This window comes from Ascaphus truei, chromosome 3 (assembly GCF_040206685.1).
Source record: "Ascaphus truei isolate aAscTru1 chromosome 3, aAscTru1.hap1, whole genome shotgun sequence".
In the NCBI taxonomy this organism is placed as follows: Eukaryota; Metazoa; Chordata; class Amphibia; order Anura; family Ascaphidae; genus Ascaphus; species Ascaphus truei.
This window is the reverse complement of record NC_134485.1, coordinates 198,104,282-198,123,564: the sequence shown is the minus strand read 5'-3', so window position 1 is coordinate 198,123,564 and position 19,283 is coordinate 198,104,282. Positions and strand designations below refer to the sequence as shown.

The 19,283-nt window shown below is 47.4% G+C and overlaps 1 protein-coding gene across 4 annotated transcripts in view; it reads left to right on the top strand.

Annotated features, from left to right (window-relative positions):
* The window catches only part of TPST1 (tyrosylprotein sulfotransferase 1), a 269,597-nt gene that overhangs the window by 223,437 nt on the left and 26,877 nt on the right, over positions 1 to 19,283 (top strand). For 2 of the 4 annotated variants that reach the window (XM_075589911.1, XM_075589912.1), the window contains exons 4-5: positions 5,031 to 5,081; positions 6,050 to 6,100. The exons of 1 other annotated variant lie outside the window; for it this stretch is intronic. In XM_075589911.1, coding sequence (XP_075446026.1) covers positions 5,031 to 5,081; positions 6,050 to 6,094 — 96 coding nt within the window. In that variant the 3' untranslated portion in view covers positions 6,095 to 6,100. The remainder of the gene's footprint in view (positions 1 to 5,030; positions 5,082 to 6,049; positions 6,101 to 19,283) is intronic. One more of the 4 variants, XM_075589913.1, reaches the window with a different exon arrangement.

Below are 19,283 nucleotides of genomic sequence, written 5' to 3'. Positions count from 1 at the left end.
CTAGCTGGGACCACCCAGAGGCCACCCGACACCCGTGGGTACCCTCCCCCCACCCCGGGGTGCACTGTGGGGCTTGTGGACACCCGTCGGGACCCCCGCTGGACTGGGGTTGTGTATTGGTGCTTACAAAATATTTTTACATTTTAGCAGGGGGTCTCCGGAGCTGAACCGCGTTGGTTTCAGGTCCGGGGACCCCCTGCTTCCCGAGATACAGGCCCTGTACAAAGGACTCAGTGGCATCCTTTATTGGTGGAGGAAAGGAGATTTCACAGCAACAAAGAAAAGGGTTCTTTCAGTAAGGGCAGTTAATATGTGGAATGCATTACCCATGGAGACTGCGATGGCAGATACAATAGATTTGTTCAAAAAAAGGTTGGGCATCATTTTTGAAAATGAAAGGTATACAGGAATATGCCTAAAAAGTAAACATGGGAAGGATGTTGATCCAGGGAGTAATCTGATTGCCAATTCTTGGAGTCAGGAAGGAATTTAATATTCCCCTTATGAGATATCATTGGTTGATATTTCACTTTGCTTTTTTGTTTGCCTTCCTCTGGATCAATATACTGTAAGTACGGATATAGGATAAAGTTTCTGTCTACATTTAGCATAGGTTGAATTTTATGGATGCATGTCTTTTTTCAACCTCATCTACTATGTAACTACAGTATGTAACATTACCTTGCACACCTCGTGACTGGGCTGCTCTACTTCCAGTTTATTTTTGGGGCCCGCTTTGTTGGTGAGCTAGTTTGTCTCTCCTCCCTGTGCACTCCCAATGTCTGCCAACATGTTTCGCCAGATATTGTCTTCCTCAGGGATCCGTAGAAGTCAATATGAGTAAAAATGGATCAATAAAAATATAGATGCAAAAGGTTAGAAAAGGGAAGGAATGATGGATAAGTATATAGAACCAATAAATCTGAGATGATATAAGAAATTGACTCCCATAATGCTAATTAAAAATGTAGGAATGAGAATTGAAAAATGTATTTCTGATACTGTTTCTGAAAAGGTACAACCTATGTATAAAATAAATCTACATACTGCTCATACTGCTTTGTTCATGCTGTGGCAGAATGACAAACTTGGTCACAGATCCAGTTTGCCACTTCTAGTATCTCCCGTAAAATACTGTCATGTTGAGAAAGCTCTGTACAATCAGTTTGATGGTATGTATGTAATCACAAAACAGAGTGCACTTAGTGTTGGTGCCATTAACAGAAAACAATAACATCTTCAAGTCCAAGAAGGGCCAGAGATTTTTCAATAGATTTCTCTAGTTTTTCTAAGAGATTAACATCAGCATGCCTCTTGGCGAAGCCAGTGATATACAAAGTAGCCTGTCTGGGAATGGGAACTGCATCGACAGATGGAAATGAGTAAGATGCCTAATGAGAGTTGACTTATGTTGTCCTTAGTTTAGCCAGAGCCACTATATCTGTGGACAAATGACACAATGGAACTCTTCCTGGCTTTGCTGACTTTGATATACATCTCCTCTATTATAGCTCTCAAATTCATTTTATGCAGAAATTCCCAGCAAATAAATAGCAGATATGGGCCACGTATTGTATGTTTTTATTTGTATAGCACCAAAAGTGTACTCAGCGCTTCACAAAGAATATAGTATGGGGAATTATAATAATACAATAAGTGCAGCAAAATCAGAAAATAGGCTATTGGGATGCTTGATTTGTGGGGCAAGTTTTAAGGTTAGTCAGTATTAAATCAGAAGGTTAACACCATTTACAGGGGGAAGAGATCAGGGAGGTGTGGATGAGATCATGTGTGAATGTCTGGGTTCAGGCTTAGGGGAGATCCCCAGCAGCAGGAAGGAGTAGATAGAGGGTGTAAATAGAGGATTTGTGTGAGTGTTTTTTATTGAGGGGTAAAGAAGTTGTTGGGAGAGAGGTGTATAAATAATGGTGCAGTGGGGAGTGAAGAAGTTGGAGAGAACAGAGATGTTCAAAGGAGTGAGGAAACAGTAAACAGAAAAAGCAATACGGAGGGCATAGTGAGATGCAGGAGGAGAGACTTCCCAGGTACTGGAGGAAAGGAAGAGTATAAATAATCACAGCATTTAGAAAATAAAGTTCTCACAGTTGCAAAGTTGTTGTGCAGAGTCTAGATTTCGAACACTACCAGCCATATAGCCTTTGTTCTGTGCCACATGGTGCCTCTAATCATGCTTCATTTTTATTTAAAAGGACTCCCTGACAGTTACCGGCTTCTGTGTCACACCCAAGCAAGACTCTCTCCTATTTACCATAATTGGAAATAAACTTACTAAATATACTGTAACTTGCGCTATTTTCAGCAAGCAGGAACAAAATATATAATTTACCCCTTTCACCCGTTTGGCTGCCATTTTCTGGGAGCATAGGATAGCACATTTTTAAGTAGCACATTATTTTAGGACCCTTAAAGGCAGGAGTTGTGACACATGTGAATAAAGGATGTATTTAAATGATGCATAACTGTGGCATTACACCCATTAAGAAACTGTAAAAGCCATATTTCAGGAGTAACGCCAAGTTTAGCTATAGCATAAATAATTAATTTGGATTGACCACATGAGAACGGATCGATGGGCAACTTAGCTTAACAATTGTCAGTGTCTAGATTGCATTTTTTTTTTTAAACGACAGTTTGAACTGCTGCTTTAAATAACATTAAAACTACATTGTTAAGTTAATACTTGGGGCCCCTTAGCATTGATGTATGAAGGTGCTTTGCTTCGCCTTAGATTTGGTCTGTGGTTATGGGAGTTAGGGTTTGAGTGAGTGAGTGAGTGAGTGCAATTTTATGACATGGTCTTAAATCTGTCAGGTTGAGGTGGCTTTACACAGTAATATAAGATGCACTTGAGTCCCTCATATTTGAGGTGACATTACCTTCTACTTCTGAGTAGCCACTGAGCAACATTACTGTAAGTGCCTATTTGAAATCTCTCATTCTTATAGTGATGATGGTATTTACCAGACATATTGATGTAACCCATTTCCTTATCCAAACACTGATTCCCCCATGTATCTAGCATAAGAATCTTAAAGGAAAGGTTTACTGACAGGAAGATTCAGGGGCACTTTACTTACAGTATCATTTTTAGTTAAGGCCAGGGTTTTTTTTCAGTGGTAACACAGTTCCTGTACTTTTTTTTTATAGAACACATGGTCAATTTTAAAGCATTATTGTGATAATCTAAAAATAAAATAAAAAAAACCCAGATTTTTATATTTTTAAAACATTTAGAATGTAATAATTATTATTTACAAAAATAATAAGATTTTAAACGATTTTGAAATATAAATAAATGTGTATATTATTGCGCATGATCAAGAATAATTCCTCCCACTCCCCAGTCCCATCCTCACGTCAGAGTTCCACATTGTGACACTTTTCATTAAACTCTGATTTCAAATTGCAAATAATACAGACTTGCAAAATTGCATATTCATGGACTATTTATTAAGTGGCAAATTTGTAGATCAACCGGAAAAGTCAAGACCTTAGTCTCGCCTTGTAGGTGAAATAAAACTTTTTAAACGAGAAGGAATGAATCTGGCGAGAATCACATTTTTATTGTGTCAAATTGTATGCTGTTTTGGGGTGATTTTTCATTTACAATATCCATTGAGTATTTAATGAATAGACCCAAGAGAGTGGTACGAAAACGTAGAAAATATTAAATTCCATGTCTGTCATACAAAATATATACTGTCTATTCTAATTTCTTTGTCTAGACTGTGTTTACATGGTTTTACTTTGACTTTCTACATCCCTGTTATACTAGTGTTATTGTTCTTTATTTTAGAGCACTGAAAACTTCAAAGTGGGGTCTCACTGTTGAAATCTGAATATTTTGATAGCTATGTAATATGGCTATTAACATTTTAGGAGGAAAACTGCACATAACTGTATACAATCAGTTAGGGCAGGGGAGCACAAACTTTTCCAGATGTACCCCCCTGTCTTCCCTGCCTAGGTGCTGGCGCCCCCCTTCCCTACCTTAGAACTGCGTCAAATGACGCTCGGGGTCACGTGACCCGCTGCGTCATTTGATGCATGTGTTGTCACGTCACATGGCCCTGCGGTGTCATTTGACGCTGCGTTGCCATGGCGACGCATCACTGAGCGTCTGAATCAAGGTAAGTATACCGTTGCAGAGGCCTCATGCGGACCCCCAGCATTTAATTTAAAATGCCTCGGGGAAGAGCGCAGGGCCTCTGCAACCGCCTGCGCCCCCCAGACAAATCTCCCGCCCCCTCCATTTTGCGCACCGCTGAGTTAGGGTCTCTAAATAAATTCAGCTATAAATATAAATATATTCAGTGCTGCAAAGTTGTCATGAGTCTTAAGTTATTTATACTACAGACAATAACTTGGCACTGTGTATATGGAAGGTTCTATTGTATAGCTTGCGCATTGTCAGTCTGTGGTCCAGAGAATTGACTTGATCTCCTGAACTCTGTGGGTTTTCTATCACTGTCAGCATATTTATGCTAAAGGCTGTTTTTTTTAGGTGAAATTTCATGGTGAGCACTAACTTTGTGTTGTACAAAACACTTATTTTTTGAGTGTTTGTTGGAGGGACATTGTAAATGGAGCAAGATGGGGTTTCAGCCTATACTGGGTTCATTTTATTCCTCATGTTATAGAAAAAAAGTATAACATCACAAAGTGATGATTCTTTCTGTACTGCTTTGTGACATGCATCCTTTTTTTAATAGCTGTAAAGGGGTTAGTAAGCAGCTAATGATTAATGCTGATTGGGTTTCTTTGGCATGAACATATTATAGGTTGAAGTTTCAGGTATTGAGGAGGACTGTCAAGTTGTGCAATTTTTGGCTGACCTAACCATATGAAGTAATGCAGTCACTTTTCCCATATTGGGTTAATAGGAAAAACAATATTTTAGGGAAAACATTAACATTCACAAGGATTGTAAAGTGTTATTGCCTTATAATACTTATACTCCGTCCTTTATCATGAAAATACCTCTTAATAATCTTACTTTGTTCTTCCAGGTCCATAAAGGTGAATTTCAACTCCCTGATTTTCTGAGAGATGTGCCTCAGGTAGAGTATTTTAATAATGTGTTTCATGCAGAATGTATCTCCATCTATTAGACTTGTCTAATACATTAGGCTGTTAATGTATTCAAGAAGTGTCATTGCATGCCAAGTGGTACCAGTAAGTTGGCTATGAATACACCTTTTTTTCTTCTTTCTTTCTTATGGGATTTTGAGAAGTTATACTGAACTTCATCATATGTTTGTAAAGTGATGTCATTGTTGTGGGCAATTCATAAAGAAACAGAACATTTGGGCCCAGATTTACTACGAATCAGTTGTAAGCTACAGTATAGTGTACCTTAAGGCAGGGATGCGCAAACTTCCTGTGCTGCGCCCTCCCCCTGCATCGTGCCCCCCTTGCCTCAAATGTAGCGTCAAATGACACCCCGGGTGTCACGTGACCCGCAACATCATTTGACGACTTATCTCCATGGCAACGGGTGTCAAATGACGCCGTGGGGTCATGTGAGCTGCGTTTCCCCAAATAAAGGCTCCTGCCCCCGCCCTCCCACTGGGGGGCACACCCCCTAGTTATGTATATTAAAATAAACAAATTGAGTGCAAATGTCCAAATGAATAAAATCTAATAACAATTTATTAAATCAATGAATTAATGTCCCAATTAAGATAATCTAAATGAGATAAATATAAAAATAAACATGAACAAATACTAATACTGCTTAAAAAGCTTAAAAATAAATACACCCGTACAGCTGATATTCAAAACAAAGAGGATAAACCTGCTAATGCCGTATATACAATGATGAAGGAACTCATTTCATATGCGGAGACCAAACAAATATAATGTGACATCCAATCACAAGAGAGCGTCCAAAGGAGCAGAATCAAAGATGTTAAAAGTTCCAGTTGGTACTGTATATGTACATGTACAGTGCTCGGTATTAATCTCACCACTATTCACTCATTGATAATAACACTAGGACGTCCGTCGGCTGTGTTTCTCACCACAGGGAAACCGCAATTATGCCGATCCGGATGCAGATCCTAGGAGATAACTCCAGGTGAGTGCTGCCCCGATGGAGCGGGGGAAAGGTGAAAGGAGGGGAGGGAAATTACTGCGCAGCCAAATTCTAGTCCATCCGTGTACTTTAACTACACCAGGACTCCACACTCCTATAGATTAGTAGCTGTTTCCACGAGCACTGACTGCCTTACTTGAACTCAGCATAGCCTGCTCCAAGCAGCAAGATACCGCAACTCCGTAGCTCTTGTGGTCTCAGTTTCGCGTCCCGCAGTAGATAACCAGCAGGGAATCCTCACACAGCTGATGGATGATTAGGATGACAAAAACCCTACGCGTTTCGTCAGACCAGGTGCTGACTTCATCAGGGCTGTGTTCACCCCTTCCCTATCTTAATAAATGTCATATTGCGCTATTGGGTTGCGCTCCCTCTCTCTTTCTTATATATGTCATAGGACAAGCTTTCAAGAGTTTTCCTCTCTTCCTCAGGTCAAGCAATACTGATATACAAAGGTTTCTATGTCTTAGACAGGGATTGGAAAAGATTTTTTTTAAAAAAGGAAGAACATACATACATACCTACCTCTTTTCTTTATTCTTCCTTTTTTTTTTCAATCCCTGTCTAAGTCATAGAAACCTTTGTATATCAGTATTGCTTGACCTGAGGAAGAGAGGAAAACTCTCGAAAGCTTGTCCTATGACATAAATTGTTAGTCCAAATAAAAAAGGTATCGCCTAATACTGAAGAACTCATTTATTCTGCACTATCACAACTGGACGAACACGGCTATTTACGTTTTTTTATATATATATATTGCTGGAGACTACTAAAATAAATCCCTCTACCCCCTCTTTCCCCTCCCCCTGTCCCCCCTCCCCCTTTTTCCTCCCTCTTTCCCCTCCCACCCTTTCCCCCTCTTGCGCCTCATATTTTAGGGTTCATATTTCGCTAATGGATTTGAATTTTTAAACAATCCAAATCCATCTGCAGATTTTCATTGATAGAAAAAAAAGAATTTGCCTTTTTGAGACTGATTCGCTGAAGGGAACTGGAATTTTTTATGAAAATGCCACATCAACCATTAGATTACATGAAGATACAAGCAAGATTAAGGATCAGCTAATGTGACAGGGAGACACTATGTCACCAAAGCAACTCACAACAATACTTGAATTGTTCAAATCATTGAGTTGGGAAGAAAAGGAATCAAAATCAAAGATTAATATTTGAGTTATCTAAGATTTGGAGATTACATTTTATATTTGCCACAAGTTTAGAAGATCTACAGCAACTAATCAGAGAACTCGCCAAAGCAAGGTGAATATGAATCTCAGAAAGACCAAAGTGATATTCAACAAATGTATTAACTCTACATAGATCTAAAGAAATGGAATAGAATGACAGAAATTGAAGACTTGTGTCTACCTTTGCCAGCAAGTATCAATGGATAGAAACTGTTGAAATTAAATCAATAGGAATAGGGAAAATCTTCCACTGTGCCTCAAAATGAAAGTGTTCGACCAGCGTATACTGCCTGTGCTCACATGCAGCACTTACACCTGAGATCTGACTCCAAAAAACTGTTCACAGTCCCAAGGCTCAACAAAGAATCCGGCCGCTCCTCTTTCTCTGAAGGTGCACCTTACAATTGGCACAATATACCTGAGAGTCTCAAAGCCGACACCAATCTAAATTCTTTCAAAACTAAAGATGTCTCACATTTTCATTTGGTGTGTGTGTGTGTGTGTGTGTGTGTGTGTGTCCATTAGCAATAAAGCATTGAATGTTATAAAAAAAAAAACCTTGGAGATGTTTTTAAATCGGGAGCCACGCTCAGACTGCGTTATAAGCGAATCCGCGTTGTAGCGGATCGCGCTATAACGGGGTTGATCTGTATTATCTTTAACTGTCCATGCAATATCTTTGATATATAATGTATAACCTTGCTCATTTGAAGTAACCATGTATTGTCACCATAAAAAACACAGGACATACACTACCGACACACTTTATTAAAGTGTGGCCGGTACCGCAAGCCGGGAGATTTCCCGGCTTGCTAGTGGCCGCCCCTCGGCGTGCCGCGCGTCATAGACGCGCGGTCACGCGTCTTCGGGAGCGTGCGCCCCCTGCACGCGCGTCCAGGGGCTCCCCTAGGGAGCCCTGGTGTCCCGCGATCGCGGGACAGCGGCAGGGGGTTCCGGGGGACCCGGTGGACCCGGCAGCGGTAGGGAGAGCGCCCCGATCGGAGGGCGCTCTTCCGCTGCTTCGGCGCGCGCCCGTCACTCTCGGGCGCGCGCCAGGCTACTGCTGCGGCCAAGAACGGGCAAATGCTCGAATAAACTTGGCCGCAGCAGTACATGAAAACGAGAGGTAACTCTCAATGTATGTGAAACTTGGACCTTAATGCAAAGACAATTCAGAAGCTTCAGACAACTCGAAGTATGGAGACATGTATGGTGGGTATTATCTGAAGAGATAGGAAAAAGAATGAATGGGTTTGAAAGCAAGCAAAAGTCTGAAATCACAAAGTGGCAGTGGGTCAAACATATGACGAAAAAATACCATTGATGGACAAAGATGGTACTTGACTGGATAGCAAAAGATCAAGATGACAACCAAAAATCAGATGGGGGGAAGAAATCAGAAAATTTGTTGGAGCAATATGGAATAGAGAGGCTTGCAACCACAGTACTGTACTTGGAATATTATTGGAGAGGCCCTCATCCAGCGGTTGATTGACAAGAGTTGATGATGATTGTCACGGAAGACCAGAACTCTTTCACGGGATCAGGCACCAAACAGGACACATGAAATAAAGGGTATTTATTCTGACGGTAGCTAGCAGACACAATATCATATAACAGAGCTGTACTACAAACCAGGGGAATACAGGGAGAACCCTATGTGCCCGGCACCACCAAAATGATTTACCTGGGGAAACTTCCACTCCTGTGGGTGTCCGTAATCTCCAGGCAGTGCTGGATGCAAGTTCCAGCAAACCAGTTTCAAATCTCCCACTTTGGATAGTCCACAAGCCTCGTTCTAAGTGTCTCCGGCAAAACCTCGGAGCAAACTGCTTGGTTAGCTTCAACGCTAACTCCCAGACTGACTGTGGAACCCAAATTGGTTGTGCTTTACATAGCTTACCTATCTCCATAAAAAGCATGGGAGACAGGGCAGCAACCAAGCATAGCTGTGTGGGGACCAATCACAGTGCGAGGGCCTGGCTGTGTTGACCAATCTGGGCTGGGGGCTGGGCATGCGGTAAAGACAGCCCACAGAGGGGGCTTAAGTGAGAGTGGGAATTTCAAACCGATCAATCGAAACTGCGTCTATAGGGCTCATACCCAGCAACAGTTTCCCTGGCCGTCAGATATCTCCTGCAGAGATAGGTACCTCAGTGTCTGGGATGAACAAACGCTCGGATCTTTGGACCAATGCATCCCAGACCTGAGTACCACCCATCCCTACTCAACCATTGCACTTACAGTTGCACTGCACCATCCCCTTCTTGACTAGCGAAACCCAAAGCCCTTGGTGTGCAGGCTGGGTAAGTGTGTTACTAACCTGGCACATCGAGGTAACAAACACAATGCATTTCAGTGAAGCAGTGAAGCACCCACAATAATACAGCTGAACCCTGTTATAACACGGTACTCAGGGTCCACCCGATGCGATCGCATTATAACCGGGGTTGTGAAGAAAATAAATGACCATGATCAGGGGTTCAGCGGCACCCACACTTACCTGCCGTCAACTCTGTCCTCGTGCCTGTGTGTGTGCGTGTGCCTCTCTAGGTGCGTGCCTGCTACATCTCCCCACCACGCTCCTCCTGCCCATGGCTCCTGTGGTCGAGATCGATAGCTTTCTGGCCAGGTTGGACTCCCTGGAGCAGGTAGGTTCTCATTTCTTGCTGCCTCCTGCCAGCCCTCTGCTGCACAACGATCATTTGGGTCAGTCTGAGCGCCTCTCCCGCAGCGCACCTTCAGATCTGGTGCATCTCCAGGGCATCCGGCGCCTCAGCCAGCTCTACTGCAAGACCGGCTTTCACCTGCAGGTCCTGCCCAACGGCAACATCCAGGGCACCCACAATGACCACAGCCACTTTGGTACGTACAGATCACCCTGTGCGGGGAAGACTAGAGTCTCTACATGTCACAACTTAAGAAAGGAGATAATCAGGAGCCAAGCTCAAACCGCGTTATAAGCGGCTCTGTGTTGTAGCGGATCGTCTTATAACGGGGTTGAGCTGTACATGGAATAAATAGTTGCAGATACATTACACAGTGTCACATACATGAATTTGGGCTAGATTAGCCAAAATACGATGAAAATGCAGGTACATCTTGTACTTCCACCCAGACGTATAGGGTCAATGGCTGGGCTTAACTTTTATTATACAGTAAGTGCCACTTTGCCCCTATAGTCACAATGGTGATATATTTATATGGTACTAAACCTTTAAGGCTCTTTATCGAAATACTGTATCAGATGCCATGCAAGTTGCTCTCGGGAGTAAACAGTGTATAGATTTGCTAAACCAAGCAGTGAGCCTCAAATTCTTATTGAAGTTTCCAAAATGAATCATTCTGAACTTTTCACAGTTTAGTCCTGAATCTTACAAATGCATTATCCAAAGAAAATATTGCCTGCTTACTGTACTTCTTTGTCCTTTGTATTTATTGTAGTGAAATGTGGAATTCATTGGGCAAAGTTATGAATCCTAACTGCCTGCAGTTAGCATAGCATGTTATCATATTAAAATCCATGGCAGTTATGCTTGTATGAGAATTCTTTCAAAATAATCTAAAATAGAATCCTTATGGGAACGAGTTGTTTTGAAACCAGTATACATTGTGCTTGGCAGAACGCTTTGTTTTTAAATTGCTTTACAGTAAATTCTCTAAAGTTACCTTTTAAGCTATTAAGTAATAACATTTGTATTTAATGATGTTACAAGCCGTTTATTCCGGTGTGAATTTAAGCTAACCTCCTACATTCTATTTGTACATCTGTAGAAATTGTGCTGGTCTACAAGATTGAGTTGAAGAAGCAGTTGTTCAGTACAGTATTTCTTTTCTGCGAAACAATAATGAAAGATGGAAACATTAATAGTTAATCAGTAATTCACTATTGTTGAGAAGCAAAATAAAAGTACTGTACAGTAAGTCCTCGTTTTACGACACTTTGCTTTACGACGAATGGCTTATCCGACGCTGTCCAATGCATCCCTATGGCCGGTTTTACAACGCCAAAATGGCTTATCCGACGCTCTTACGACGCTTTGCAAAGTTGCAACATTATGTCAATCAGAAAGCTGCAGTCAGGGAAATCATCCAGGTCTGTGTGAAGGTTTAGTGGTGTATTTAAGCCTTTAAACATGTCTAACAGTTTTATTATACAGTTCTGGATTCAATAAATAGAATCTTTACATCATAATGTATGTGTGTGCAGCATAATCTTATTGTTTGAGTAAAATATTTTATGTATTTTAGCATTAAAAATGCCTTCAGGAACGGAACGTTTCATTTAAACAGTGTACCCATGGGAAAACTGGTTTCACTTTACATCGCCATTTTGAGTAACGCATTGCGTCGGATAACCGAGGACTGCCTGTAGTATGATGTAGTTTACACATGTGGCCATCTTACTCACGTTTTTATGTTATTTTTCATGTATATTTGTTTGTTAAATAACTCACCTTTAAAAAAAAAAAAAAAAAAAAAAAATTGGCATTAATGCTCTATAATACCAAACGCTGATTCGGAACTATGATGGCCAAAAGCAAAATGGCTTTGATATTTGTGCCTTACTGTAGTACAATCACACTGCCATACAGTAGTTTTGCATCTCAGCACCAATGTGTTATTCTTGTCAACCTGTTTAATCCAGTTAAGACTTTGGCCCTTATCAAAAATATTGTGAAAACTTCAGCTCCTTTGAATAAGAACAGAAATAAAATCGTCAACATTTTTGCATGAAATGTGGTCATGTGGTAGGCATTATTTTTCACTTTTATAGTAGTAGGACAAATCTATTTTGGTGCTGAAAGAAATACATATAAATAGCTTCCATGCAATGTGAGTCTTCTTACTGAACTAGGGAGGGGGGTGATCGGAAGAGCCGGGGAACGGAAGAGCTGGGGGAGCCAGGTGAAGGAAGAGCCGGGGAGAGGAAGAGAGGGCACACCGCCGCAGCACGCACACGCCGCCCCCTGGTGTCCATACTCGCAAAGCACGCGTACGTACACAGGGGGTAAGGTGCAATTTAAAAAAAATGTACGTACTTGCGAGTGTACGTAAAACGGGTGTATGTAAAACGGGGTATGCCTGTATATGTATATATATATATATATATATATATATATATATATATATATCTTATACTATATTAGTGAAAGCACTGTATGTTTGCCTGCCTGCCTGCCTGCATGCATGCCTGCCTGCTGGATGTCCGGTGTCCCTAGCGGCAATCTCATTGGTCCCTTGGCCCGCCCGCCCCCGCACACCTCTCATTGGCCTCACACACTCACACCACCCCCTTGGCCCGCCCCCCACACCTCTCATTGGCCTGAGGCGGAGTGACGGGCCAAAGGTCCAAAAAAATAAATAAAACACACACACACACACACACACCTCTCTCCCCTCTCCAAATCACCTTTTCCCCCTCCCCAGCGGCATCACCTCTTCCCCCTCCCCAGCAGCATCACCTCTTCCCCCTCCCCAGCGGCATCACCTCTTCCCCCTCCCCAGCGGCATCACCTCTTCCCCCTCCCCAGCGGCATCACCTCTTCCCCCTCCCCAGCGGCATCACCTCTTCCCCCTCCCCAGCGGCATCACCTCTTCCCCCTCCCCAGCGGCATCACCTCTCCCCGCTCCAAATCACCTCTCCCCGCTCCAAATCACCTCTCCCCGCTCCAAATCACCTCTCCCCCCTCCCCGCTCCAAATCACCTCGCTTCCCGCAGCTGCCACGCGGCGCGTAAGATGGCGGACCCCCTTCCTCCCTCGCGGCGCCGAGTCAGACGGTGGCGGCGCCCGGAAGTACAGGTAGGTGTCGCTCCCCACCTCCGGCGCCAAACGGAACTGAGAAAGGGCGCATCAACTGAGGTGTGTGTGTGTGTGTGTGTGTGTGTGTGTGTCACTGTCCACTGCCCCCCCCTCCTATCCACTGCCCCCCCCTCCTGTCCACTGCCCCCCCCTCCTGTCCACTGCGTCCCCCCTCCTGTCCACTGCGTCCCCCCTCCTGTCCCCCCTCCTGTCCACTGCCCCCCCCTCCTGTCCACTGCCCCCCCCTCCTGTCCACTGCCCCCCCCCTCCTGTCCACTGCCCCCCCTCCTGTCCACTGCCCCCCCCTCCTGTCCACTGCCCCCCCTCCTGTCCACTGCCCCCCCCTCCTGTCCACTGCCCCCCCCTCCTGTCCACTGCCCCCCCCTCCTGTCCACTGCCCCCTCCCTCCTGTCCACTGCCCCCTCCCTCCTGTCCACTGCCCCCCCCTCCTGTCCACTGCCCCCCCCCTCCTGTCCACTGCCCCCCCCTCCTGTCCACTGCCCCCCCTCCTGTCCACTGCCCCCCCCTCCTGTCCACTGCCCCCCCCTCCTGTCCACTGCCCCCCCTCCTGTCCACTGCCCCCCCTCCTGTCCACTGCCCCCCCCTCCTGTCCACTGCCCCCCCCTCCTGTCCACTGCCCCCTCCCTCCTGTCCACTGCCCCCTCCCTCCTGTCCACTGCCCCCTCCCTCCTGTCCACTGCCCCCCCCTCCTGTCCACTGCCCCCCCTCCTGTCCACTGCCCCCCCCTCCTGTCCACTGCCCCCCCCTCCTGTCCACTGCCCCCCCCTCCTGTCCACTGCCCCCCCCTCCTGTCCACTGCCCCCCCCCTCCTGTCCACTGCCCCCCCCCTCCTGTCCACTGCCCCCCCCCTCCTGTCCACTGCCCCCCCCCTCCTGTCCACTGCCCCCCCCCTCCTGTCCACTGCCCCCCCCTCCTGTCCACTGCCCCCCCTCCTGTCCACTGCCCCCCCCTCCTGTCCACTGCCCCCCCCTCCTGTCCACTGCCCCCCCCCTCCTGTCCACTGCCCCCCCTCCTGTCCACTGCCCCCCCCTCCTGTCCACTGCCCCCCCCTCCTGTCCACTGCCCCCCCCTCCTGTCCACTGCCCCCCCCCTCCTGTCCACTGCCCCCCCCCTCCTGTCCACTGCCCCCCCCCTCCTGTCCACTGCCCCCCCCCTCCTGTCCACTGCCCCCCCCCTCCTGTCCACTGCCCCCCCCTCCTGTCCACTGCCCCCCCCTCCTGTCCACTGCCCCCCCCTCCTGTCCACTGCCCCCCCCCCTCCTGTCCACTGCCCCCCCCCCTCCTGTCCACTGCCCCCCCCCCTCCTGTCCACTGCCCCCCCCCCTCCTGTCCACTGCCCCCCCCCCTCCTGTCCACTGCCCCCCCCCCTCCTGTCCACTGCCCCCCCCCCTCCTGTCCACTGCCCCCTCCCTCCTGTCCACTGCCCCCTCCCTCCTGTCCACTGCCCCCCCCTCCTGTCCACTGCCCCCCCCTCCTGTCCACTGCCCCCCCCTCCTGTCCACTGCCCCCTCCCTCCTGTCCACTGCCCCCCCCTCCTGTCCACTGCCCCCCCCCCTCCTGTCCACTGCCCCCTCCCTCCTGTCCACTGCCCCCTCCCTCCTGTCCACTGCCCCCCCCTCCTGTCCACTGCCCCCCCCTCCTGTCCACTGCCCCCTCCCTCCTGTCCACTGCCCCCTCCCTCCTGTCCACTGCCCCCCCCTCCTGTCCACTGCCCCCCCCCTCCTGTCCACTGCCCCCTCCCTCCTGTCCACTGCCCCCCCCCCTCCTGTCCACTGCAGGAAATGCAGGGGGAGGAATCCATGCCTTTGAGGCGCCCCCCCCCCTCCCTTTGACGCCCCCCCCCTCCCTTTGACGCCCCCCCCCTCCCTTTGACGCCCCCCCCTCTCCCTTTGACGCCCCCCCCCTCCCTTTGACGCCCCCCCCTCCCTTTGACGCCCCCCCCCTCCCTTTGACGCCCCCCCCCTCCCTTTGATGCCCCCCCCCCTCCCTTTGACGCCCCCCCCCTCCCTTTGACGCCCCCCCCCCTCCCTTTGACGCCCCCCCCCCCTCCCTTTGACGCCCCCCCCCCTCCCTTTGACGCCCCCCCCCCTCCCTTTGACGCCCCCCCCCTCCCTTTGACGCCCCCCCCTCTCCCTTTGACGCCCCCCCCTCTCCCTTTGACGCCCCCCCCCTCCCTTTGACGCCCCCCCCCCTCCCTTTGACGCCCCCCCCCTCCCTTTGACGCCCCCCCCCTCCCTTTGACGCCCCCCCCCTCCCTTTGACGCCCCCCCCCCCTCCCTTTGACGCCCCCCCCCTCCCTTTGACGCCCCCCCCTCCCTTTGACGCCCCCCCCCCTCCCTTTGACGCCCCCCCCCTCCCTTTGACGCCCCCCCCCCTCCCTTTGATGCCCCCCCCCTCCCTTTGACGCCCCCCCCCTCCCTTTGACGCCCCCCCCCCTCCCTTTAACGCCCCCCCCCCCTCCCTTTGACGCCCCCCTCCCTTTGACGCCCCCCCCTCCCTTTGACGCCCCCCCCTCCCTTTGACGCCCCCCCTCCCTTTGACGCCCCCCCCTCCCTTTGACGCCCCCCCCTCCCTTTGACGCCCCCCCCCCTCCCTTTGACGCCCCCCCCTCCCTTTGACGCCCCCCCCCCTCCCTTTGACGCCCCCCCCCCTCCCTTTGACGCCCCCCCCCTCCCTTTGACGCCCCCCCCCTCCCTTTGACGCCCCCCCCCCTCCCTTTGACGCCCCCCCCTCCCTTTGACGCCCCCCCTCCCTTTGATGCCCCCCCTCCCTTTGACGCCCCCCCCCTCCCTTTGACGCCCCCCCCCTCCCTTTGACGCCCCCCCCCTCCCTTTGACGCCCCCCCCCTCCCTTTGACGCCCCCCCCCTCCCTTTGACGCCCCCCCCCTCCCTTTGACGCCCCCCCCCTCCCTTTGACGCCCCCCCCTCCCTTTGACGCCCCCCCCCCCTCCCTTTGACGCCCCCCCCCTCCCTTTGACGCCCCCCCCCCCTCCCTTTGACGCCCCCCCCCCTCCCTTTGACGCCCCCCCCCCTCCCTTTGACGCCCCCCCCTCCCTTTGACGCCCCCCCTCCCTTTGACGCCCCCCCCCTCCCTTTGACGCCCCCCCCCTCCCTTTGACGCCCCCCCCCTCCCTTTGACCCCCCCCCTCCCTTTGACGCCCCCCCCCCTCCCTTTGACGCCCCCCCCCTCCCTTTGACGCCCCCCCCCCCTCCCTTTGACGCCCCCCCCCCTCCCTTTGACGCCCCCCCCCTCCCTTTGACGCCCCCCCTCCCTTTGACGCCCCCCCCCTCCCTTTGACGCCCCCCCCTGCCTTTGACGCCCCGCGCGCACACACTGACTGACTGCCGCACACGCACACACTGACTGACGCGCACACAAAGCCTGACTGACGCACGCACACACTGACTGAGGCACACACTGACTGTGTGTGCGTCAGTCAGTCTGTGTGTGTTTGTGTTTCTGCCTCAGACTCACTGACGCGCGAGCAAACACACAGTGACTGACGCACAGACGCTACATGAAGCTGTAAAGGAGGGAGGGAGGGGGGGGACTGGATTGATGTGAATGGGGGACAAACAGAGAGAGGGGGGAGGAGAGAGAGGAACGGGAACATTACATCCCGGGCAACGCCGGGTCTCTCAGCTAGTATATATATATATATATATATATATATATATATATATATATATTATGTGGTAATGGTTGGGGTTTCTCAGAGCTTGGTGGGAATCTGTGTAAGTCCATATAAAACATAATTCTCCCTTACAATCACGACTTCCACACTGATGAGAGGGAAATAACTCTTGCTGTGGTGATACTGTTACTAACTAACAGGATCACGATAGGTAATTTCAAATAATAGTTTAGTTGTTTCCTATAATGCAGGCTCCTAACAATTTTAACCTTCACTTTTGTTATTTCTGGGGATTCATATATTTGAATGATGCAGAAAGATATTTCTGGGAATCTGTGTTGGCTGCAATGTAGGGTTAAAAGCAGATTATTTTGTGATTGATGTATAATGCTTCTCTGTAGTATTTATTTTTTTCTCACTGACAGGGTTAGAAAAAAAACCAGGAGTAAACCAATTTAGACTGAGATTGAATAAAGCATGATCAGTGGTCAAAGTAGTCTACTTGTAGAAAACAATCATTGTGATGTGATTTACAGATGTAGCCAACGTTCTTGCAGGCCGTGGCACACTGCAGTTGGAGATGCACAAGGTGCCAGCAGGGGGAAGTGGTTCTCATTTTGAACCAGCCGCATGCAAGAAGGGTTCAATAACAAGGTCACAATAACATTGGCTCTATCTGGATTTAAAACACTTTTGAAAGTATTAAATGTAGAGGAAAGGTGTTATTTTAGAAAAATTTAGACACAGAGACAGTGTTCTGACTCATGCTGTGGCTAGTGAGTCGAGACAGACAGCTCAACTCAAACCCTATACATTTAAAGGGAGGCTTCTATTTTCTGAAATGTTTATTGGGGGGGGAACAAAACAGAAATAAAAAGGGGATAAAGTATTGCGTTGGGTTCGGAACATGTAATGGGAATAGGAATAATGATGGCAATAGGGATAGGTTAAAAAAAACAAAGGTTTCTCATAGTGAACAAGACCAGTGCTGCTGAGAGACAAACTCTGAAAAAGCAGGATGTGACACAGGAGAGAGGAAATAGGAATAACAAAAATAATATTATAATATCAATAGACGCAGAAAAGGCTTTTAATAATTTAATCTGGAAGTATCTGTTCCAGGTACTGTGGGGATTGAGGGATCTTTCCTTAGGATAATACAGGCAATGTACGTAGATCCAAAAGCTAAAATAATGGCAGCGGTGTTACTGTCTCCCGAGTTTAAAATTAAACAGAGGTACGAGACCGGGGTGCCCTCTGTCTCCTTTGCTTTTTAATTTAGCTATCGAGCCTTTGTCTGAATATCTGAGACATATGGAAAGTTTCAAGGGAATCATTGTATGAGGCTAAATTAGCTCTTATTAGTGGACGATCTGCTGCTCCTTGTGTCTAATCTGGAGGAGGCGTTGCCCACCATATATAAAGCTATTGGGGAATTTGGTAAATTCTCAGGGTTCAAAGTTAATGTTACAAAAATAGAAATATTAATCCTCACAAATAAGAATGATGTAACATGGGATGAGAAGTTACTCTTTAAAAGGACAAGGAAATCTATAAAATATCTAGGTATTAATAATGCGGCTTATTTGGGAAACAATATGTAGACAATTTAAAGAGTATTTTTCAGATGGTAATAAAGGAACTGGAAGGGTAGCAGAACCTCCCTCTGAACCTGTCAGGGAGATGCCAACTGATCAAAATGGGCAGGTTGGTCAGAATTCTCTGCCCTTACAAATGTTACCATTACTAATAAAACACACAGACACCAAAGAATTAAATAGAGCATTTAGTAGGTTCATTTGGAGAGGAGGGCGTCCCAGAATGGCATTAAAAAAACTACAACTATGCAGAGAATCGGGGGGACTAAATTTCCTCGATATCAGAAAATACAATTTAGCACGTGTTATACGGCATGCGGGCCATTGTATATTGGAGAAATGTTTCCACTCAAATGTAGAGCTAGATTCATAGGCCATACCTGCTGCTGCTCTAAGAGATATACTATATACAAAGTGAGGAGCATTGCAGCGAGAGATCAAAGATAATGTATTGGCAAGAGACACTTACGCAGCATGGAAGACAATAAGGTCGAATATGGGATTATCATACACAATCTCTAAATTTCTGCCTATCAAGGGAAATACAAACTTCCTCCCAGGCCAAAATCAGACATCCTTTCAATTGTGGGAAGCCAAGGACTTAAGGTGTATAGGACATTTGATAAAGGAAGACCAGGAAAGACCTTACCTTTGAGGAATTAAAGGAAACGTGGGAGATACCTAGTTCACATTCGTATGCACAGGTGACACATTATTGTAAATCACTGAAGAACTATAAAAAATGAAGTATTGTCAAATAATATATTTGATAAATGTTTTAGTCTTTCCAGAGAGAATAGATACACTATATCAGATATATATAATTTAGTAAGACAAAAATTGAGAGGATTTTGCAAAAGGTTTTTGTGGCCTGGAACAAAGATTTCAAGGAAATAACGGAACTTGATGTACTGTAATACT